Source organism: Tachypleus tridentatus, chromosome 3 (genome assembly GCF_004210375.1).
Source record: "Tachypleus tridentatus isolate NWPU-2018 chromosome 3, ASM421037v1, whole genome shotgun sequence".
Lineage (NCBI taxonomy): Eukaryota > Metazoa > Arthropoda > Merostomata > Xiphosura > Limulidae > Tachypleus > Tachypleus tridentatus.
In genome coordinates this window covers 54997135-55024203 of record NC_134827.1, presented here as the reverse complement: position 1 = coordinate 55024203, position 27069 = coordinate 54997135, and the positions used below count along the sequence as shown (strand labels likewise).

The following is a 27069-nucleotide window of genomic DNA, read 5'->3' as shown; positions in this document are numbered from 1 at the left end:
ATAGACGTAACCCAAACAACAGTAAATAATTAATGATAGACGTAACCCAAACAACAGTAAATAATTAATGATAGACGTAACCCAAACAACAGTAAATAATTAATGATAGACGTAACCCAAACAACAGTAAATAATTAATGATAGACGTAACCCAAACAACAGTAAATAATTAATGATAGACGTAACCCAAACAACAGTAAATAATTAATGATAGACGTAACCCAAACAACAGTAAATAATTAATGATAGACGTAACCCAAACAACAGTAAATAATTAATGATAGACGTAACCCAAACAACAGTAAATAATTAATGATAGACGTAACCCAAACAACAGTAAATAATTAATGATAGACGTAACCCAAACAACAGTAAATAATTAATGATAGACGTAACCCAAACAACAGTAAATAATTAATGATAGACGTAACCCAAACAACAGTAAATAATTAATGATAGACGTAACCCAAACAACAGTAAATAATTAATGATAGACGTAACCCAAACAACAGTAAATAATTAATGATAGACGTAACCCAAACAACAGTAAATAATTAATGATAGACGTAACCCAAACAACAGTAAATAATTAATGATAGACGTAACCCAAACAACAGTAAATAATTAATGATAGACGTAACCCAAACAACAGTAAATAATTAATGATAGACGTAACCCAAACAACAGTAAATAATGTATGATAGACGTAACCCAAACAACAGTAAATAATTAATGATAGACGTAACCCAAACAACAGTAAATAATTAATGATAGACGTAACCCAAACAACAGTAAATAATTAATGATAGACGTAACCCAAACAACAGTAAATAATTAATGATAGACGTAACCCAAACAACAGTAAATAATTAATGATAGACGTAACCCAAACAACAGTAAATAATTAATGATAGACGTAACCCAAACAACAGTAAATAATTAATGATAGACGTAACCCAAACAACAGTAAATAATTAATGATAGACGTAACCCAAACAACAGTAAATAATTAATGATAGACGTAACCCAAACAACAGTAAATAATTAATGATAGACGTAACCCAAACAACAGTAAATAATTAATGATAGACGTAACCCAAACAACAGTAAATAATTAATGATAGACGTAACCCAAACAACAGTAAATAATTAATGATAGACGTAACCCAAACAACAGTAAATAATTAATGATAGACGTAACCCAAACAACAGTAAATAATTAATGATAGACGTAACCCAAACAACAGTAAATAATTAATGATAGACGTAACCCAAACAACAGTAAATAATTAATGATAGACGTAACCCAAACAACAGTAAATAATTAATGATAGACGTAACCCAAACAACAGTAAATAATTAATGATAGACGTAACCCAAACAACAGTAAATAATTAATGATAGACGTAACCCAAACAACAGTAAATAATTAATGATAGACGTAACCCAAACAACAGTAAATAATTAATGATAGACGTAACCCAAACAACAGTAAATAATTAATGATAGACGTAACCCAAACAACAGTAAATAATTAATGATAGACGTAACCCAAACAACAGTAAATAATTAATGATAGACGTAACCCAAACAACAGTAAATAATTAATGATAGACGTAACCCAAACAACAGTAAATAATTAATGATAGACGTAACCCAAACAACAGTAAATAATTAATGATAGACGTAACCCAAACAACAGTAAATAATTAATGATAGACGTAACCCAAACAACAGTAAATAATTAATGATAGACGTAACCCAAACAACAGTAAATAATTAATGATAGACGTAACCCAAACAACAGTAAATAATTAATGATAGACGTAACCCAAACAACAGTAAATAATTAATGATAGACGTAACCCAAACAACAGTAAATAATTAATGATAGACGTAACCCAAACAACAGTAAATAATTAATGATAGACGTAACCCAAACAACAGTAAATAATTAATGATAGACGTAACCCAAACAACAGTAAATAATTAATGATAGACGTAACCCAAACAACAGTAAATAATTAATGATAGACGTAACCCAAACAACAGTAAATAATTAATGATAGACGTAACCCAAACAACAGTAAATAATTAATGATAGACGTAACCCAAACAACAGTAAATAATTAATGATAGACGTAACCCAAACAACAGTAAATAATTAATGATAGACGTAACCCAAACAACAGTAAATAATTAATGATAGACGTAACCCAAACAACAGTAAATAATTAATGATAGACGTAACCCAAACAACAGTAAATAATTAATGATAGACGTAACCCAAACAACAGTAAATAATTAATGATAGACGTAACCCAAACAACAGTAAATAATTAATGATAGACGTAACCCAAACAACAGTAAATAATTAATGATAGACGTAACCCAAACAACAGTAAATAATTAATGATAGACGTAACCCAAACAACAGTAAATAATTAATGATAGACGTAACCCAAACAACAGTAAATAATTAATGATAGACGTAACCCAAACAACAGTAAATAATTAATGATAGACGTAACCCAAACAACAGTAAATAATTAATGATAGACGTAACCCAAACAACAGTAAATAATTAATGATAGACGTAACCCAAACAACAGTAAATAATTAATGATAGACGTAACCCAAACAACAGTAAATAATTAATGATAGACGTAACCCAAACAACAGTAAATAATTAATGATAGACGTAACCCAAACAACAGTAAATAATTAATGATAGACGTAACCCAAACAACAGTAAATAATTAATGATAGACGTAACCCAAACAACAGTAAATAATTAATGATAGACGTAACCCAAACAACAGTAAATAATTAATGATAGACGTAACCCAAACAACAGTAAATAATTAATGATAGACGTAACCCAAACAACAGTAAATAATTAATGATAGACGTAACCCAAACAACAGTAAATAATTAATGATAGACGTAACCCAAACAACAGTAAATAATTAATGATAGACGTAACCCAAACAACAGTAAATAATTAATGATAGACGTAACCCAAACAACAGTAAATAATTAATGATAGACGTAACCCAAACAACAGTAAATAATTAATGATAGACGTAACCCAAACAACAGTAAATAATTAATGATAGACGTAACCCAAACAACAGTAAATAATTAATGATAGACGTAACCCAAACAACAGTAAATAATTAATGATAGACGTAACCCAAACAACAGTAAATAATTAATGATAGACGTAACCCAAACAACAGTAAATAATTAATGATAGACGTAACCCAAACAACAGTAAATAATTAATGATAGACGTAACCCAAACAACAGTAAATAATTAATGATAGACGTAACCCAAACAACAGTAAATAATTAATGATAGACGTAACCCAAACAACAGTAAATAATTAATGATAGACGTAACCCAAACAACAGTAAATAATTAATGATAGACGTAACCCAAACAACAGTAAATAATTAATGATAGACGTAACCCAAACAACAGTAAATAATTAATGATAGACGTAACCCAAACAACAGTAAATAATTAATGATAGACGTAACCCAAACAACAGTAAATAATTAATGATAGACGTAACCCAAACAACAGTAAATAATTAATGATAGACGTAACCCAAACAACAGTAAATAATTAATGATAGACGTAACCCAAACAACAGTAAATAATTAATGATAGACGTAACCCAAACAACAGTAAATAATTAATGATAGACGTAACCCAAACAACAGTAAATAATTAATGATAGACGTAACCCAAACAACAGTAAATAATTAATGATAGACGTAACCCAAACAACAGTAAATAATTAATGATAGACGTAACCCAAACAACAGTAAATAATGTATGATAGACGTAACCCAAACAACAGTAAATAATTAATGATAGACGTAACCCAAACAACAGTAAATAATTAATGATAGACGTAACCCAAACAACAGTAAATAATTAATGATAGACGTAACCCAAACAACAGTAAATAATTAATGATAGACGTAACCCAAACAACAGTAAATAATTAATGATAGACGTAACCCAAACAACAGTAAATAATTAATGATAGACGTAACCCAAACAACAGTAAATAATTAATGATAGACGTAACCCAAACAACAGTAAATAATTAATGATAGACGTAACCCAAACAACAGTAAATAATTAATGATAGACGTAACCCAAACAACAGTAAATAATTAATGATAGACGTAACCCAAACAACAGTAAATAATTAATGATAGACGTAACCCAAACAACAGTAAATAATTAATGATAGACGTAACCCAAACAACAGTAAATAATTAATGATAGACGTAACCCAAACAACAGTAAATAATTAATGATAGACGTAACCCAAACAACAGTAAATAATTAATGATAGACGTAACCCAAACAACAGTAAATAATTAATGATAGACGTAACCCAAACAACAGTAAATAATTAATGATAGACGTAACCCAAACAACAGTAAATAATTAATGATAGACGTAACCCAAACAACAGTAAATAATTAATGATAGACGTAACCCAAACAACAGTAAATAATTAATGATAGACGTAACCCAAACAACAGTAAATAATTAATGATAGACGTAACCCAAACAACAGTAAATAATTAATGATAGACGTAACCCAAACAACAGTAAATAATTAATGATAGACGTAACCCAAACAACAGTAAATAATTAATGATAGACGTAACCCAAACAACAGTAAATAATTAATGATAGACGTAACCCAAACAACAGTAAATAATTAATGATAGACGTAACCCAAACAACAGTAAATAATTAATGATAGACGTAACCCAAACAACAGTAAATAATTAATGATAGACGTAACCCAAACAACAGTAAATAATTAATGATAGACGTAACCCAAACAACAGTAAATAATTAATGATAGACGTAACCCAAACAACAGTAAATAATTAATGATAGACGTAACCCAAACAACAGTAAATAATTAATGATAGACGTAACCCAAACAACAGTAAATAATTAATGATAGACGTAACCCAAACAACAGTAAATAATTAATGATAGACGTAACCCAAACAACAGTAAATAATTAATGATAGACGTAACCCAAACAACAGTAAATAATTAATGATAGACGTAACCCAAACAACAGTAAATAATTAATGATAGACGTAACCCAAACAACAGTAAATAATTAATGATAGACGTAACCCAAACAACAGTAAATAATTAATGATAGACGTAACCCAAACAACAGTAAATAATTAATGATAGACGTAACCCAAACAACAGTAAATAATTAATGATAGACGTAACCCAAACAACAGTAAATAATTAATGATAGACGTAACCCAAACAACAGTAAATAATTAATGATAGACGTAACCCAAACAACAGTAAATAATTAATGATAGACGTAACCCAAACAACAGTAAATAATTAATGATAGACGTAACCCAAACAACAGTAAATAATTAATGATAGACGTAACCCAAACAACAGTAAATAATTAATGATAGACGTAACCCAAACAACAGTAAATAATTAATGATAGACGTAACCCAAACAACAGTAAATAATTAATGATAGACGTAACCCAAACAACAGTAAATAATTAATGATAGACGTAACCCAAACAACAGTAAATAATTAATGATAGACGTAACCCAAACAACAGTAAATAATTAATGATAGACGTAACCCAAACAACAGTAAATAATTAATGATAGACGTAACCCAAACAACAGTAAATAATTAATGATAGACGTAACCCAAACAACAGTAAATAATTAATGATAGACGTAACCCAAACAACAGTAAATAATTAATGATAGACGTAACCCAAACAACAGTAAATAATTAATGATAGACGTAACCCAAACAACAGTAAATAATTAATGATAGACGTAACCCAAACAACAGTAAATAATTAATGATAGACGTAACCCAAACAACAGTAAATAATTAATGATAGACGTAACCCAAACAACAGTAAATAATTAATGATAGACGTAACCCAAACAACAGTAAATAATTAATGATAGACGTAACCCAAACAACAGTAAATAATGTATGATAGACGTAACCCAAACAACAGTAAATAATTAATGATAGACGTAACCCAAACAACAGTAAATAATTAATGATAGACGTAACCCAAACAACAGTAAATAATTAATGATAGACGTAACCCAAACAACAGTAAATAATTAATGATAGACGTAACCCAAACAACAGTAAATAATTAATGATAGACGTAACCCAAACAACAGTAAATAATTAATGATAGACGTAACCCAAACAACAGTAAATAATTAATGATAGACGTAACCCAAACAACAGTAAATAATGTAATGATAGACGTAACCCAAACAACAGTAAATAATTAATGATAGACGTAACCCAAACAACAGTAAATAATTAATGATAGACGTAACCCAAACAACAGTAAATAATTAATGATAGACGTAACCCAAACAACAGTAAATAATTAATGATAGACGTAACCCAAACAACAGTAAATAATTAATGATAGACGTAACCCAAACAACAGTAAATAATTAATGATAGACGTAACCCAAACAACAGTAAATAATTAATGATAGACGTAACCCAAACAACAGTAAATAATTAATGATAGACGTAACCCAAACAACAGTAAATAATGTATGAATGATAATAATTAATAACCCAAACAACAGTAAATAATTAATGATAGACGTAACCCAAACAACAGTAAATAATTAATGATAGACGTAACCCAAACAACAGTAAATAATTAATGATAGACGTAACCCAAACAACCGTAACCCAAACAACAGTAAATAATTAATGATAGACGTAACCCAAACAACAGTAAATAATTAATGATAGACGTAACCCAAACAACAGTAAATAATGTAATGATAGACGTAACCCAAACAACAGTAAATAATTAATGATAGACGTAACCCAAACAACAGTAAATAATTAATGATAGACGTAACCCAAACAACAGTAAATAATTAATGATAGACGTAACCCAAACAACAGTAAATAATTAATGATAGACGTAACCCAAACAACAGTAAATAATGTATGATAGACGTAACCCAAACAACAGTAAATAATTAATGATAGACGTAACCCAAACAACAGTAAATAATTAATGATAGACGTAACCCAAACAACAGTAAATAATTAATGATAGACGTAACCCAAACAACAGTAAATAATTAATGATAGACGTAACCCAAACAACAGTAAATAATTAATGATAGACATATCCTAAAACACAGTAAATAAGAAATTATAGACGTAACCCAAACAACAGTAAATAATAATGATAGACGTAACCCAAACAACAGTAAATAATGTATGATAGACGTAACCCAAACAACAGTAAATAATCAATGATAGACGTAACCCAAACAACAGTAAATAATGTATGATAGACGTAACCCAAACAACAGTAAATAATTAATGATAGACGTAACCGTAACCCAAACAACAGTAAATAATTAATGATAGACGTAACCCAAACAACAGTAAATAATTAATGATAGACGTAACCCAAACAACAGTAAATAATTAATGATAGACGTAACCCAAACAACAGTAAATAATTAATGATAGACGTAACCCAAACAACAGTAAATAATTAATGATAGACGTAACCCAAACAACAGTAAATAATTAATGATAGACGTAACCCAAACAACAGTAAATAATTAATGATAGACGTAACCCAAACAACAGTAAATAATTAATGATAGACGTAACCCAAACAACAGTAAATAATTAATGATAGACGTAACCCAAACAACAGTAAATAATTAATGATAGACGTAACCCAAACAACAGTAAATAATCAATGATAGACGTAACCCAAACAACAGTAAATAATTAATGATAGACGTAACCCAAACAACAGTAAATAATTAATGATAGACGTAACCCAAACAACAGTAAATAATTAATGATAGACGTAACCCAAACAACAGTAAATAATTAATGATAGACGTAACCCAAACAACAGTAAATAATTAATGATAGACGTAACCCAAACAACAGTAAATAATTAATGATAGACGTAACCCAAACAACAGTAAATAATTAATGATAGACGTAACCCAAACAACAGTAAATAATTAATGATAGACGTAACCCAAACAACAGTAAATAATTAATGATAGACGTAACCCAAACAACAGTAAATAATTAATGATAGACGTAACCCAAACAACAGTAAATAATTAATGATAGACGTAACCCAAACAACAGTAAATAATTAATGATAGACGTAACCCAAACAACAGTAAATAATTAATGATAGACGTAACCCAAACAACAGTAAATAATTAATGATAGACGTAACCCAAACAACAGTAAATAATGTATGATAGACGTAACCCAAACAACAGTAAATAATTAATGATAGACGTAACCCAAACAACAGTAAATAATTAATGATAGACGTAACCCAAACAACAGTAAATAATTAATGATAGACGTAACCCAAACAACAGTAAATAATTAATGATAGACGTAACCCAAACAACAGTAAATAATTAATGATAGACGTAACCCAAACAACAGTAAATAATTAATGATAGACGTAACCCAAACAACAGTAAATAATTAATGATAGACGTAACCCAAACAACAGTAAATAATTAATGATAGACGTAACCCAAACAACAGTAAATAATTAATGATAGACGTAACCCAAACAACAGTAAATAATTAATGATAGACGTAACCCAAACAACAGTAAATAATTAATGATAGACGTAACCCAAACAACAGTAAATAATTAATGATAGACGTAACCCAAACAACAGTAAATAATTAATGATAGACGTAACCCAAACAACAGTAAATAATTAATGATAGACGTAACCCAAACAACAGTAAATAATTAATGATAGACGTAACCCAAACAACAGTAAATAATTAATGATAGACGTAACCCAAACAACAGTAAATAATTAATGATAGACGTAACCCAAACAACAGTAAATAATCAATGATAGACGTAACCCAAACAACAGTAAATAATTAATGATAGACGTAACCCAAACAACAGTAAATAATTAATGATAGACGTAACCCAAACAACAGTAAATAATTAATGATAGACGTAACCCAAACAACAGTAAATAATTAATGATAGACGTAACCCAAACAACAGTAAATAATTAATGATAGACGTAACCCAAACAACAGTAAATAATTAATGATAGACGTAACCCAAACAACAGTAAATAATTAATGATAGACGTAACCCAAACAACAGTAAATAATTAATGATAGACGTAACCCAAACAACAGTAAATAATGTATGATAGACGTAACCCAAACAACAGTAAATAATGTATGATAGACGTAACCCAAACAACAGTAAATAATTAATGATAGACGTAACCTAAACAAAGTAAATAATTAATGATAGACGTAACCCAAACAACAGTAAATAATGTATGATAGACGTAACCCAAACAACAGTAAATAATTAATGATAGACGTAACCCAAACAACAGTAAATAATTAATGATAGACGTAACCCAAACAACAGTAAATAATGTATGATATACGTAACCCAAACAACAGTAAATAATCAATGATAGACGTAACCCAAACAACAGTAAATAATGTATGATAGACGTAACCCAAACAACAGTAAATAATTAATGATAGACATAACCTAAACAACAGTAAATAATTAATGATAGACGTAACCCAAACAAAGTAAATAATTAATGATAGACGTAACCCAAACAACAGTAAATAATGTATGATAGACGTAACCCAAACAACAGTAAATAATTAATGATAGACGTAACCCAAACAACAGTAAATAATGTATGATAGACGTAACCCAAACAACAGTAAATAATTAATGATAGACGTAACCCAAACAACAGTAAATAATGTATGATAGACGTAACCCAAACAACAGTAAATAATTAATGATAGACGTAACCCAAACAACAGTAAATAATTAATGATAGACGTAACCCAAACAACAGTAAATAATTAATGATAGACGTAACCCAAACAACAGTAAATAATCAATGATAGACGTAACCAAAACAACAGTAAATAATTAATGATAGACGTAACCCAAACAACAGTAAATAATTAATGATAGACGTAACCCAAACAACAGTAAATAATTAATGATAGACGTAACCCAAACAACAATAAATAATTAATGATAGACGTAACCCAAACAACAGTAAATAATTAATGATAGACGTAACCCAAACAACAGTAAATAATCAATGATAGACGTAACCAAAACAACAGTAAATAATTAATGATAGACGTAACCCAAACAACAGTAAATAATCAATGATAGACGTAACCCAAAGAACAGTAAATAATTAATGATAGACGTAACCCAAACAACAGTAAATAATTAATGATAGACGTAACCCAAACAACAGTAAATAATTAATGATAGACGTAACCCAAACAACAGTAAATAATTAATGATAGACGTAACCCAAACAACAGTAAATAATTAATGATAGACGTAACCCAAACAACAGTAAATAATTAATGATAGACGTAACCCAAACAACAGTAAATAATTAATGATAGACGTAACCCAAACAACAGTAAATAATTAATGATAGACGTAACCCAAACAACAGTAAATAATTAATGATAGACGTAACCCAAACAACAGTAAATAATTAATGATAGACGTAACCCAAACAACAGTAAATAATTAATGATAGACGTAACCCAAACAACAGTAAATAATTAATGATAGACGTAACCCAAACAACAGTAAATAATTAATGATAGACGTAACCCAAACAACAGTAAATAATGTATGATAGACGTAACCCAAACAACAGTAAATAATTAATGATAGACGTAACCCAAACAACAGTAAATAATTAATGATAGACGTAACCCAAACAACAGTAAATAATTAATGATAGACGTAACCCAAACAACAGTAAATAATTAATGATAGACGTAACCCAAACAACAGTAAATAATGTAATGATAGACGTAACCCAAACAACAGTAAATAATTAATGATAGACGTAACCCAAACAACAGTAAATAATTAATGATAGACGTAACCCAAACAACAGTAAATAATTAATGATAGACGTAACCCAAACAACAGTAAATAATTAATGATAGACGTAACCCAAACAACAGTAAATAATTAATGATAGACGTAACCCAAACAACAGTAAATAATGTATGATAGACGTAACCCAAACAACAGTAAATAATTAATGATAGACGTAACCCAAACAACAGTAAATAATGTATGATAGACGTAACCCAAACAACAGTAAATAATTAATGATAGACGTAACCCAAACAACAGTAAATAATTAATGATAGACGTAACCCAAACAACAGTAAATAATAATAATGATAGACGTAACCCAAACAACAGTAAATAATTAATGATAGACGTAACCCAAACAACAGTAAATAATGTATGATATACGTAACCCAAACAACAGTAAATAATCAATGATAGACGTAACCCAAACAACAGTAAATAATGTATGATAGACGTAACCCAAACAACAGTAAATAATTAATGATAGACGTAACCCAAACAACAGTAAATAATTAATGATAGACGTAACCCAAACAACAGTAAATAATTAATGATAGACGTAACCCAAACAACAGTAAATAATTAATGATAGACGTAACCCAAACAACAGTAAATAATTAATGATAGACGTAACCCAAACAACAGTAAATAATCAATGATAGACGTAACCCAAACAACAGTAAATAATTAATGATAGACGTAACCCAAACAACAGTAAATAATTAATGATAGACGTAACCCAAACAACAGTAAATAATTAATGATAGACGTAACCCAAACAACAGTAAATAATTAATGATAGACGTAACCCAAACAACAGTAAATAATTAATGATAGACGTAACCCAAACAACAGTAAATAATCAATGATAGACGTAACCCAAACAACAGTAAATAATTAATGATAGACGTAACCCAAACAACAGTAAATAATCAATGATAGACGTAACCCAAACAACAGTAAATAATTAATGATAGACGTAACCCAAACAACAGTAAATAATTAATGATAGACGTAACCCAAACAACAGTAAATAATTAATGATAGACGTAACCCAAACAACAGTAAATAATTAATGATAGACGTAACCCAAACAACAGTAAATAATTAATGATAGACATATCCTAAAACACAGTAAATAAGTAATGATAGACGTAACCCAAACAACAGTAAATAATAATGATAGACGTAACCCAAACAACAGTAAATAATTAATGATAGACGTAACCCAAACAACAGTAAATAAATAATGATAGACGTAACCCAAACAACAGTAAATAATTAATGATAGACGTAACCCAAACAACAGTAAATAATTAATGATAGACGTAACCCAAACAACAGTAAATAATTAATGATAGACGTAACCCAAACAACAGTAAATAATTAATGATAGACGTAACCCAAACAACAGTAAATAATTAATGATAGACGTAACCCAAACAACAGTAAATAATTAATGATAGACGTAACCCAAACAACAGTAAATAATTAATGATAGACGTAACCCAAACAACAGTAAATAATTAATGATAGACGTAACCCAAACAACAGTAAATAATTAATGATAGACGTAACCCAAACAACAGTAAATAATGTATGATAGACGTAACCCAAACAACAGTAAATAATTAATGATAGACGTAACCCAAACAACAGTGAATAATTAATGATAGACGTAACCCAAACAACAGTAAATAATGTATGATAGACGTTACCCAAACAACAGTAAATAATTAATGATAGACGTAACCCAAACAACAGTGAATAATTAATGATAGACGTAACCTAAACAACAGTAAATAATGTATGATATACGTTACCCAAACAACAGTAAATAATTAATGATATCTTACGTTTAGAGAAAGTAGTTTACTTAGAGCGACACCCAATATCACTATGGCAACCTATATAGCTGATTAAATATAGTGTTCTTAAGTTTCTAGTTATAAAGTATAAAATATATTGATTGTTTGGTTGTTTATTATAATCCTAAATTAGTACGTGTGGTGTGGTTTCGTAAGTTTCATTTATCATTGCTTTTCACGCTGTCATGATCTGTTTGCGCACCGGTCCAACTTTGTTGTTCAGAATAGTGGATGGATAGACTCTTCGTAAAACTGATCATCAGATAAAGAAAGTAAGTTAAAGTGGAATACCACAATAAACACGTTATAACACGTGATATTAATATTCTAGAATTTGCATAAGTTTGCTTTTCACTTAAGCGGATATCCCGTGCTTAGGCTTAGTGATATGATTGCCCTTATGACTGGAATCACGTGTTAGGCCTTACAGTACCGGCATGTGCGGTACTTCTCGACCAGCGTGTACGTGAACTACGAGACTGAACCACAATTATTTTTATATTTCAACACGACTTGGATCTAACATTTGGATTAGGATGAATTAACAGACAGCTTAATTACATCTTCTTATGTTTACTTCGCAAGTAGACACTGAACAATATAAAAAAAATAACCACAAACGCATTAGTTATGATGCATCCATTATGAATTATTTATATATGTTTTAATTAGACGTACTTTTGCAAGGTTCCCAAAAGTGTTCCGCTTCAAGAGTAAGTAAAACCAAAAGTAACAGATATTTTCATCTATTATTTCATATATCATGCTCTGTAGTAATCTACAGAGTGCATAATTCTTCTCGTGATTCATAGCATGCGCACCTTTTAATGGCGTTGCCACAGTACAAACTGCAACGTTAAGGGTCCCATACGTTAGGGTCTACTGACTTATTGATAGACAATATCCTACTGTATTGTCATGTAAAAGCTACCTTGCAATGTTCTTTTATTTTAAAGGGGACTTCTTTGAAGTTGGTTGCGAAGTCACTTCGAACGTTGATCATACCTAAGAAAGATACCTCAAACCTAAATAATATACATGAAAAATACTTCAATTTTATTTTATCTTTTTTTAGTCTAAAGTTTCCGGTTTGTTGTTCATGTTTAATAACCTAAGTGGAAGCTACGTTCGAGAAGAACAGAATGACTGTCAACTTACATAGTTTTTATTCATTTATTAGCTCTACGCTGTATAAATATACTCTTAAGCGACAGGTTCTGTACTTGCTATTAACTGATGGTGGTAAGTCTTATCTTAAATTCAAAGTTCGACATAAGCTCTGCACTGAAAATACAAACGAAATTGTTGTTCGGCCAACACGCAAAGGATGTTTTTAAAATTAGGCCTTGTTAGCTTGTTATTATAAATTATATTAAAATATTTGAAGAAATTATTTTACCATAGAATGAAAAATTAATTTACACGGAAACCCAAATTTACAACTAAATGTTTTTTGTTTGTTTTTGGAAGTTCACGCAAAGCTACAAGGGGGCGAGCCGTACCTAATTTAGCTAGTCATCACCACCGACCGCCAACTCTTGGGTTGCTCTTTTACCAGCGAATAGTGGGATTGACCGTAACGTTATAACTCCCACACGGCTGAAAGGGCAAGTATGTTTGGTGGGACAAGGATTCGAATCCGCGGCCCTTGCATTAGGAATCAAACCCCTTAAACCCACCTGGCCATGCCGGGCCTAAGTAAATGGGAAAAATATATAATTTCAAACCAGACCAAGTTTAATAAGTATTTATCTTCAAAAATTAAAATTGTTACTTGAAATACTGGGCACTATAATTTATTCCAAAATGTTTAAATCAATCTAAAAGTACAGTATAACTTAATATTTACAATTCCAAATGCAGGATTTCTGAAGAATATCTGAAGAATCATTACATATTACGTTTGAAATTTTACTCTAACAAACATCTAACAGACATTTTCACGTGCTTTCAATGAGACTTTTTAACACACTTAATAATTTTAATTGAAATTCCACCAGCCAGTTTTTGCCCTGGGGTGAGGTATTCCAATTGGATGCGTCTGTGTGTTTGTTTTCATATGCTTACGCGAAACTTAATACACAGGTGTGTACCAACATTTTGCAGAAGATGTAAAAAATACAATTTATCAAGTGTTTTCACTGAGTAATCGGTAGAAATATAATTATAATATACCGTGTTATCGTTAGATATGTAATTGTAATATACCGTGTTATCGTTGGATGTGTAATTGTAATATACCGTGTTATCGTTAGATGTGTAATTGTAATATACCGTGTTATCGTTAGATGTGTAATTGTAATATACCGTGTTATCGTTAGATGTGTAATTGTAATATACCGTGTTATCGTTAGATGTGTAATTGTAATATACAGTGTTATCGTTAGATATGTGATTGTAATATACAGTGTTATCGTTAGATGTGTAATTGTAATATACCGTGTTATCGTTAGATGTGTAATTGTAATATACCGTGTTATCGTTAGATATGTAATTGTAATATACCGTGTTATCGTTAGATATGTAATTGTAATATACAGTGTTATCGTTAGATGTGTAATTGTAATATACCGTGTTATCGTTAAATGTGTAATTTTAATATACCGTGTTATCGTTAGATGTGTAATTGTAATATACCGTTTTATCGTTGGATGTGTAATTGTAATATACCGTGTTATCGTTAGATGTGTAATTGTAATATACCGTGTTATCGTTGGATGTGTAATTGTAATATACCGTGTTATTGTTGGATGTGTAATTGTAATATACCGTGTTATCGTTGGATGTGTAATTGTAATATACAGTGTTATCGTTGGATGTGTAATTGTAATATACAGTGTTATCGTTAGATGTGTAATTGTAATATACCGTGTTATCGTTAGATGTGTAATTGTAATATACAGTGTTATCGTTAGATGTGTAATTGTAATATACCGTGTTATCGTTGGATGTGTAATTGTAATATACCGTGTTATCGTTGGATGTGTAATTGTAATATACCGTGTTATCGTTGGATGTGTAATTGTAATATACCGTGTTATCGTTGGATGTGTAATTGTAATATACCGTGTTATCGTTAGATGTGTAATTGTAATATACCGTGTTATTGTTGGATGTGTAATTGTAATATACCGTGTTATCGTTAGATATGTAATTGTAATATACCGTGTTATCGTTAGATGTGTAATTGTAATATACAGTGTTATCGTTAGATATGTGATTGTAATATACAGTGTTATCGTTAGATGTGTAATTGTAATATACAGTGTTATCGTTAGATGTGTAATTGTAATATACCGTGTTATCGTTAGATGTGTAATTGTAATATACCGTGTTATCGTTAGATATGTAATTGTAATATACCGTGTTATCGTTAGATATGTAATTGTAATATACAGTGTTATCGTTAGATGTGTAATTGTAATATACCGTGTTATCGTTAAATGTGTAATTGTAATATACCGTGTTATCGTTAGATGTGTAATTGTAATATACCGTTTTATCGTTGGATGTGTAATTGTAATATACCGTGTTATCGTTAGATGTGTAATTGTAATATACCGTGTTATCGTTGGATGTGTAATTGTAATATACCGTGTTATCGTTGGATGTGTAATTGTAATATACCGTGTTATCGTTGGATGTGTAATTGTAATATACCGTGTTATCGTTGGATGTGTAATTGTAATATACCGTGTTATCGTTGGATGTGTAATTGTAATATACCGTGTTATCGTTGGATGTGTAATTGTAATATACCGTGTTATCGTTGGATGTGTAATTGTAATATACCGTGTTATCGTTGGATGTGTAATTGTAATATACCGTGTTATCGTTGGATGTGTAATTGTAATATACCGTGTTATCGTTAGATATGTAATTGTAATATACCGTGTTATCGTTAGATGTGTAATTGTAATATACAGTGTTATCGTTAGATATGTGATTGTAATATACAGTGTTATCGTTAGATGTGTAATTGTAATATACCGTGTTATCGTTAGATGTGTAATTGTAATATACCGTTTTATCGTTGGATGTGTAATTGTAATATACCGTGTTATCGTTAGATGTGTAATTGTAATATACCGTGTTATCGTTGGATGTGTAATTGTAATATACCGTGTTATCGTTGGATGTGTAATTGTAATATACCGTGTTATCGTTGGATGTGTAATTGTAATATACCGTGTTATCGTTGGATGTGTAATTGTAATATACAGTGTTATCGTTGGATGTGTAATTGTAATATACAGTGTTATCGTTAGATGTGTAATTGTAATATACCGTGTTATCGTTAGATGTGTAATTGTAATATACAGTGTTATCGTTAGATGTGTAATTGTAATATACCGTGTTATCGTTGGATGTGTAATTGTAATATACCGTGTTATCGTTGGATGTGTAATTGTAATATACCGTGTTATCGTTGGATGTGTAATTGTAATATACCGTGTTATCGTTGGATGTGTAATTGTAATATACTGTGTTATCGTTAGATGTGTAATTGTAATATACCGTGTTATCGTTGGATGTGTAATTGTAATATACCGTGTTATCGTTAGATGTGTAATTGTAATATCAGTGTTATCGTTAGATGTGTAATTGTAATATACCGTGTTATCGTTAGATGTGTAATTGTAATATACCGTGTTATTGTTGGATGTGTAATTGTAATATACCGTGTTATCGTTAGATATGTAATTGTAATATACCGTGTTATCGTTAGATGTGTAATTGTAATATACCGTGTTATCGTTAAATGTGTAATTGTAATGTATCACATTTTCTAGGAACGGCCAGTTACAAGCAGGAGATGAGTTGTTAACAGTTAACGGTAAACAACTTCAGGGTGTTAACTTAGAAGAAGCCCAGCGTCTCCTTCGAACTTTTAAAACCACAGTTAAACTTTTGGTATCAAGGAAGGTAAGCTAGGCATGTAGTTTATTTTACAAAATATAAACACGTTTAGCTACATATTTTAGTCTTCAAGTATGATTAGCTGATATTGTATTACCTGCTACCACCACCTTCGATTGGCTCATCTGCAAGTCTGAACACTTATAACATTAGAAATCGAGTTTCTATATCTGTTGCGGACAGAGTATATATAGTTCATTGTGTAGCTCCACTCTTAACTACAAACAAATCATATTATGGTACAGTTGATTGGAATAAAGGTAAACCCAAACTGTTTGGTAAAAACTGTGATTCTTAGCAGTCCATAACTTTGAAGTTACGATTACCCTGATTCAAATGAAACAAAAATTCTGGCTTTTGTTCTGAAAATGATGTATTATCAGAATATCCCAACTTCAGATTTACGAAGACTCAAAGGAAGAAAAGTGTTCAGACTCGAGTCCCGTCGTAACGTCCAAACAGTCAAGTCGAAAAGTGGATGTCAGACTGAGTGGGAATTCGACAAGTACTTCCAGCTCCGAGTGCCAACTGACCAACAGGAGGTCTTATCCATCATCACAGAAGATTCAGAAAGATCGAGTGTGTGATAAACATAATTTATTCGTTCGTTAATGTTACATTTACTAACAACTGGGTAGAATGTTTAATACATCGTATGTTATTGTTATACGTAGATTTAGGGCTAACCCAAGTCCTCTAAAACAGCCAGATCTCGTGATTACTGGACCTATGATAACTACCAGGTTAATTGTTTTGTAGATAGCTTGCTCTTAACACATTATTTTTGTAAAACTATGTAACTTGTAGTGGTGTACATTACAATTCAGGTGAACATGCGCTCATAGGTCTGTTTTATAGTCAAAACTATTTGATACAAAGTCTTGTAGATAATTTTGAAAACAATGTTAGTTTCTCTCAAACTAGGATTCACTTGTATTTTACGTAGTTTCAATTTTATTTGTTTAATGAAATTATGAAATATTTTTAATTAATTGCCCGAGTGTAAAAATTTCACACATAGACACTTATTACAAAGATTACATCATCAGCTTAGTATACGTATTTAAAACAGTCTCCTAAACTGGCCAAACTGCAAAAGATATTGTGACAACTACCAAAGATTGTTAACAGTAAGGATGCCCCACTGATGAACCAAGCAATTTTAATACTTTAAGGAGGAAAATAGAAGCAGATTTAGTTGGCCATACTCGACCATATAGATGGTCAATTAAGGTGAAAAGTTCTTATGACAAGTTATATTAACAATGTTTATGTTACACAGGTTCCTTCCAATAGGTTTTGCACTTTATCCAGACCCAGTTCTTCGCAGCTGTTCACTTACAGTGTAGCTTTTGAAAAGGGTCCCGGATGTAAAAACCTTGGTTTCAGTATAGTCGGAGGAAAAGACTCCCCCAAAGGAGATATGGGTATATTTGTAAAAACTGTCTTTTCTACAGGGCAGGCAGTAGAAAGTGGAAAAATTATGGAAGGTGAGAGGCTATACAAGTAGTTACAATGACTGTCACATCAGTTAGCTGTCTTTAAACAGAGAACATCCCTTAAATTCTCTATAGGATTTTATGTCATTAAGACACGTTAAGCCTAATTATAATAGTAATCATGGTATAGAGGTAATAAAAAATAAATGTGTTTTTACATAAACGAAACAGTTTATTGTTTTATCTGTTGCAAGTGATTTGAAGTTTGAAAACTGTTACAGCTATGTCAGTAAATATATTTAGTGGAATCACTTAGTTGGAATATCTTAAGTAGTTTGAGTTCTGCATGAAAGTTTGTATATTTCTAACTTTGTTCCCTGAGAAGTCTTGATGAATGAATTTCTGTGATAATTGAATTAGTCTGGTACGAGATATTTAAAAGTCATTTTTGTGGCAATTGAAGTACTTATTACTACTGAACATTTCTGTGATATACTGAGACTTACTTTAAAATAAACTAGTTTTGAATACTGGGACTTACTTTAAAATAAACTAGTTTTGTATACTGGGACTTACTTTAAAATAAACTAGTTTTGAATACTGGGACTTACTTTAAAATAAACTAGTTTTGAATACTGGGACTTACTTTAAAATAAACTAGTTTCGAATACTGGGACTTACTTTAAAATAAACTAGTTTTGAATACTGGGACTTACTTTAAAATAAACTAGTTTTGAATACTGGGGCTTACTTTAAAATATCTATAAAAGAAACCGACTGATGCCAAGGGGAGACTACTACACGATACTCTAAGAAACTAGTTAACATGTTGAGAATAATAAGTAACATGGTAACAAAACAAATAAATGACTTAGAAGAACAGCTATCTGTAGTCAGTTTTCTGTATTTTAATAAGTTTAAAAATATTATACAGGAGATGAAATTCTTATGGTTAATGGTCAACCATTACAAGGCATGGTACATTCAGAAGCTATTGCTACGTTTAGAAATATAAAACAAGGTACAGTGCTGCTCCGAGTAGGTAGAAGGACATCTGTTGGAAGACATGGGTAAGTTGCTTTATTAACTAATCTAGTTCCAGATTTAATAAATAACATGTTTTTTTCCCAGTATGTTAAACTGATCCTAACATAACAAAATAACCTACCTCATACATTGAATAAACATTGTACCAAAGTACAAGCCTCTGTCACTGATGAAACAATGAATATAGGGTTAGGACTTGTTTGTTTGTTTTTTGAATTTCGTGCAAAGCTACACGAGGGCTATCTGCGCTAGTCGTCTCTAATTTAGCAGTGTAAGACTAGAGGGAAGGAAGCTAGTCATCACCACCCACCGCGAACTCTTGAGCTACTCTTTTACCAACGAATAGTAAGATTGACCGCGCATTATAACGCCCCCACGGCTGAAAGGGCGAGCATGTTTGGTGCGACCGGGATTCGAACCCGCGCCCCCTTCTGATCAGTAGAAAGTAGGAATTAAAAAGTTGCTTATGTTACTATTATTTTTAAAGAGGGCGCTAGTGTTTCTATGGAAATCAAATGCTAACTATTCTTCCTTTGTGTTCGCCGAGGGTTGCGTGTTCGTGTCCCTGTCGCACGAAACATGCTTGCCTTTTCAGCCGTGGGGGCGTTATAATGTTTCGCTCAATCCCACTATTATTTGGTAAAAGAGTAGCCCAAGAGTTAGCAGTGGGTGGTGATGACTAGCTGCCTTCTCTCTAGTCTCACACTGCTAAATTAGGGGACGACTGGGGCAGATAGCCCTCGATTAGCTTTGTGCGACATTCAAAATCAAACAAACCTTTGTGTTCGAAAAAGATATATACGTAAGTCTCCCGCTGGTATAGCGGTAAGTCTACGGATTTACAACACTAAAATCAGAGGTTTGATTCCCCTCGGTGGATTCAGCAGAGAGCCCAATGTGGCTTCGCTGTAAGAAAACCACAATACACACTTAGGTAAAGTATTATTTGTTCAGTTCAAAGGAATACAAAGCTAAATAACGTGGTGATTTTGGAGTTCGAAGTCCGAGCTGTTTGAGCACTTGTTTGTTGTAGTCTGAATTAATTTATGCACTTAGTTTTTGTTTGGTTTGTTTTTAATTTCGCGCAAAGCTGCACGGGGACTATCTGTCCCTAATTTAGCAGTGTAAATCTATATAGAAGGCAACTTGTCATCACCATCCATCGCCAACTCTTGGGCTACTCTTTACCAACGAATAGTGGGATTGATCAAAACATATAACGCCCACATGGCTGAAAAAGCGAGCATGTTTGGTGTGACAGGGATTCGAACCCGTGACTCTGAGATTACGAGTCTAGTGCCTTATCCACCTGGCCATGCTGGACTCTGTTCAGCTGATGGTTGTTCGGTACAAGTCCTCAGTGATCTAATAATCAGTGACAAACGTCGATTCGATCGTTCTACACAGACATAAATAAAAACATTCATTTGCTAGCAAAACTTTGGGCAGTACCTATGAAAGGTATAACTAGTTTGAATGAAAAAAAAAGTCGAAGATCCATGTTCAATCCTGTAAACAGCGTGGATTTTGTAGCTCGTGGTTGTCTCTAGGGTAGAAAGAATTTCTTCGAGTATGATGGAGAGGTTGACTCTCCCCGAGCATCACAGACGAAAGTAGTCGAACGGAGACGTTTACAGGTTACTGACCGGATACAGTTTTAGATAAATAGTGGAAATCCGCGAGCGAGACTGAAGAGATTGACTTTATCTCTTATTGCACGTATTTGTTAAAAAATTTCCAAGATTAATCACACACCCCTTTCAACATTTTAAATATGGCCTCTTCCCCACCCACAAACACAACAGTGAAAAACAGACTGTGTTTGACCAGACTTTTGTTCTTTGTTACTCAAACATTATAATCCAAACTTAAACTTGTAAAAACAAATTCCTTGAAATTTTTATCATCATTGCTAATGTAAGTCCTAACCCGAGATGGGTGAAGGCGTTGGACTCGTAATCCGAGGGTCGCGGGTTCGAATCCCCGTCACACAAAAATATGCTCGACCTTTCAGCCGTGGGGGCGTGCGTTATAATGTTACAGTCAATCCCACTATTCGTTGGTAAAAGAGTAGCCCAAAAGTTGGCGGTGGATGGTGATGACTAGTTGTTTTCTATATAGTTTTACGCTGCTAAATTAGGGACGGCTAGCGCAGATAGCCCTTGTGTAGTTTTGTGCGAAATTCAAAAAACAAACAAACTAACATCTAATTCAATCTACCTGATTTATAAGTTTAACGTTACTCCAACCTGTAACACGAAATGTTCCTGATACACGAAAGTCGAATCGTTTAGCTCACATTTGTCTGCGGTATTTTTATATTTCTAAATTTCAAAGGTGTGAATGTTTGGCCAGGGTAAACTCAACCACAGACACTTTTATAAATTTTATGTTTATTACCTTATGTTCTCTCTTTCATATCCGTGTGAAAATTACCTGCTTTACAACACGGACAGAGTGTTGTACTAAAACATAAATAATTTTATTATGTTTCCTGTTGTTGTTCACAAACCTTAACATTATCAGCTTTATCCTTACTGTTAACTTATGATCTATTTAATTTATTCTTACGTTTCCTTGGAGTTGAAACTAATATTGTTGTGTTAACATAGGTAGGATCAGGTTTGGTACTAATATTGTTGTGTTAACACAGGTAGGATCAGGTTTGGAACTAATATTGTTGATATTAACACAGGTAGGATCAGGTTTGGAACTAATATTGTTGTGGTAACACAGGTAGGATCAGGTTTGGTACTAATATTGTTGATATTAACACATGTAGGATCAGGTTTGGAACTAATATTGTTGTGTTAACACAGGTAGGATCAGGTTTGGAACTGATATTGTTGTGGTAACACAGGTAGGATCAGGTTTGGAACTAATATTGTTGTGGTAACACAGGTAGAATAAGGTTTGGTACTAATATTGTTGATATTAACACAGGTAGGATCAGGTTTGGAACTAATATTGTTGATATTAACACAGGAAGGATCAGGTTTGGAACTAATATTGTTGATATTAACACAGGTAGGATCAGGTTTGGAACTAATATTATTGTGGTAACACAGGTAGGATCAGGTTTGGTACTAATATTGTTGATATTAACACAGGTAGGATCAGGTTTGGAACTAATTTTGTTGTGGTAACATAGGTAGAATAAGGTTTGGTACTAATATTGTTGATATTAACACAGGTAGGATCAGGTTTGGAACTAATATTGTTGTGGTAACACAGGTAGGATCAGGTTTGGTACTAATATTGTTGATATTAACACAGGTAGGATCAGGTTTGGAACTAATATTGTTGATATTAACACAGGTAGGATCAGGTTTGGAACTAATATTGTTGATATTAACACAGGTAGGATCAGGTTTGGGACTAATATTGTTGTGTTAACACAGGTAGGATAAGGTTTGGTACTAATATTGTTGTGTTAACACAGGTAGGATCAGGTTTGGAACTAATATTGTTGTGGCAACACAGGTAGGATCAGGTTTGGAACTAATATTGTTGATATTAACACAGGTAGGATCAGGTTTGGAACTAATATTGTTGTGGCAACACAGGTAGGATCAGGTTTGGTACTAATATTGTTGTGTTAATACAGGTAGGATCAGGTTTGGAACTGATATTGTTGATATTAGCACAGGTAGGATCAGGTTTGGAACTAATATTGTTGATATTAACACAGGTAGGATCAGGTTTCGAACTAGAATTGTTGTGTTAACACAGGTAAGATCAGGTTTGGTACTAATATTGTTGATATTAACACAGGTAGGATCAGGTTTGGAACTGATATTGTTGATATTAACACAGGTAGGATCAGGTTTGGGACTAATATTGTTGTGTTAACACAGGTAGGATAAGGTTTGGTGCTAATATTGTTGTGTTAACACAGGTAGGATCAGGTTTGGAACTAATATTGTTGATATTAACACAGGTAGGATCAGGTTTGGAACTAATATTGTTGTGGTAACACAGGTAGGATCAGGTTTGGTACTAATATTGTTGATATTAACACAGGTAGGATCAGGTTTGGAACTAATATTGTTGTGTTAACACAGGTAGGATCAGGTTTGGAACTGATATTGTTGATATTAACACAGGTAGGATCAGGTTTGGAACTAATATTGTTGTGGTAACACAGGTAGGATCAGGTTTGGTACTAATATTGTTGATATTAACACAGGTAGGATCAGGTTTGGAACTGATATTGTTGATATTAACACAGGTAGGATCAGGTTTGGGACTAATATTGTTGTGTTAACACAGGTAGGATCAGGTTTGGTACTAATATTGTTGATATTAACACAGGTAGGATCAGGTTTGGAACTAATATTGTTGTGTTAACACAGGTAGGATCAGGTTTGGAACTGATATTGTTGATATTTACACAGGTAGGATCAGGTTTGGGACTAATATTGTTGTGTTAACACAGGTAAGATCAGGTTTGGAACTAATATTGTTGTGTTAACACAGGTAGGATCAGGTTTGGTACTAATATTGTTGATATTAACACAGGTGGGATCAGGTTTGGAACTAATATTGTTGTGTTAACACAGGTAGGATCAGGTTTGGAACCGATATTGTTGATATTAACACAGGTATGATCAGGTTTGGAACTAATATTGTTGTGTTAACACAGGTAGGATCAGGTTTGGTACTAATATTGTTGATATAAACACAGGTAAGATCAGGTTTGGTACTAATATTGTTGTGTTAACACAGGTAGGATAAGGTTTGGTACTAATATTGCTGATATTAACACAGGTAGGATCATGTTTGGTACTAATATTGTTGATATTAACACAGGTAGGATCAGGTTTGTAACTAATATTGTTGATATTAACACAGGTAGGATCAGGTTTGGAACTAATATTGTTGTGTTAACACAGGTAGGATCAGGTTTGGAACCAATATTGCTGATATTAACACAGGTAGGATCAGGTTTGGAACCAATATTGCTGATATTAACACAGGTAGGATCAGGTTTGGAACTAATATTGTTGTGTTAACACAGGTAGGATCAAGTTTGGAACCGATATTGTTGATATTAACACAGGTAGGATCAGGTTTGTTACTAATATTGTTGATATTAACACAGGTAGATAAGGTTTGGTACTAATATTGTTATGTTAACACAGGTAGGATCAGGTTTGGAACTAATATTGTTGATATTAACACAGGTATGATCAGGTTTGGAACTAATATTGTTGTGTTAACACAGGTAGGATCAGGTTTGGTACCAATATTGTTGATATAAACACAGGTAAGATCAGGTTTGGTACTAATATTGTTGTGTTAACACAGGTAGGATAAGGTTTGGTACTAATATTGCTGATATTAACACAGGTAGGATCATGTTTGGTACTAATATTGTTGTGTTAACACAGGTAGGATCAGGTTTGGAACCAATATTGCTGATATTAACACAGGTAGGATCAGGTTTGGAACTAATATTGTTGTGTTAACACAGGTAGGATCAGGTTTGGAACCAATATTGCTGATATTAACACAGGTAGGATCAGGTTTGGAACTAATATTGCTGATATTAACACAGGTAGGATCAGGTTTGGAACTAATATTGTTGTGTTAACACAGGTAGGATCAAGTTTGGAACCGATATTGCTGATATTAACACAGGTAGGATCAGGTTTGTTACTAATATTGTTGATATTAACACAGGTAGATAAGGTTTGGTACTAATATTGTTATGTTAACACAGGTAGGATCAGGTTTGGAACCAATATTGTTGATATTAACACAGGTAGGATCAGGTTTGGAACCAATATTGTTGATATTAACACAGGTATGATCAGGTTTGGAACCAATATTGTTGATATTAACACAGGTAGGATCAGGTTTGGAACCGATATTGCTGATATTAACACAGGTAGGATCAGGTTTGGGACTAATATTGTTGTGTTAACACAGGTAGGATAAGGTTTGGTACTAATATTGTTGTGTTAACACAGGTAGGATCAGGTTTGGAACCAATATTGCTGATATTAACACAGGTAGGATCAGGTTTGGAACTAATATTGTTGTGGTAACACAGGTAGGATCAGGTTTGGTACTAATATTGTTGATATTAACACATGTAGGATCAGGTTTGGAACTAATATTGTTGTGTTAACACAGGTAGGATCAGGTTTGGAACTGATATTGTTGTGGTAACACAGGTAGGATCAGGTTTGGAACTAATATTGTTGTGTTAACACAGGTAGGATCAGGTTTGGTACTAATATTGTTGTGTTAACACAGGTAGGATCAGGTTTGGAACTAATATTGCTGATATTAACACAGGTAGGATCAGGTTTGGAATTAATATTGTTGTGTTAACACAGGTAGGATCAGGTTTGGAACCAATATTGCTGATATTAACACAGGTAGAATCAGGTTTGGTACTAATATTGCTGATATTAACACAGGTAGGATCATGTTTGGTACTAATATTGTTGATATTAACAGAGGTAGGATCAAGTTTGGAACTAATATTGTTGTGTTAACACAGGTAAGATTAGGTTTGGTACTAATATTGTTGATATTAACACAGGTAGGATCAGGTTTGGAACTAATATTGTTGATATTAACACAGGTAGGATCAGGTTTGGAACTAATATTGTTGTGTTAACACAGGTAGGATCAGGTTTGGGACTAATATTGTTGTGTTAACACAGGTAGGATAAGGTTTGGTACTAATATTGTTGCGTTAACACAGGTAGGATAAGG

General features: G+C 31.9%; 1 protein-coding gene across 2 annotated transcripts in view; it reads left to right on the top strand.

Annotated features, from left to right (window-relative positions):
* LOC143246898 (uncharacterized) overlaps nucleotides 1–27069 on the top strand; it is an 87005-nt gene that overhangs the window by 47294 nt on the left and 12642 nt on the right. The window contains exons 2-5 of one of the 2 annotated variants that reach the window (XM_076494157.1): nucleotides 17725–17857; nucleotides 18251–18430; nucleotides 19134–19341; nucleotides 20225–20360. In XM_076494157.1, coding sequence (XP_076350272.1) covers nucleotides 17725–17857; nucleotides 18251–18430; nucleotides 19134–19341; nucleotides 20225–20360 — 657 coding nt within the window. The remainder of the gene's footprint in view (nucleotides 1–17724; nucleotides 17858–18250; nucleotides 18431–19133; nucleotides 19342–20224; nucleotides 20361–27069) is intronic. The other variant, XM_076494158.1, reaches the window with a different exon arrangement.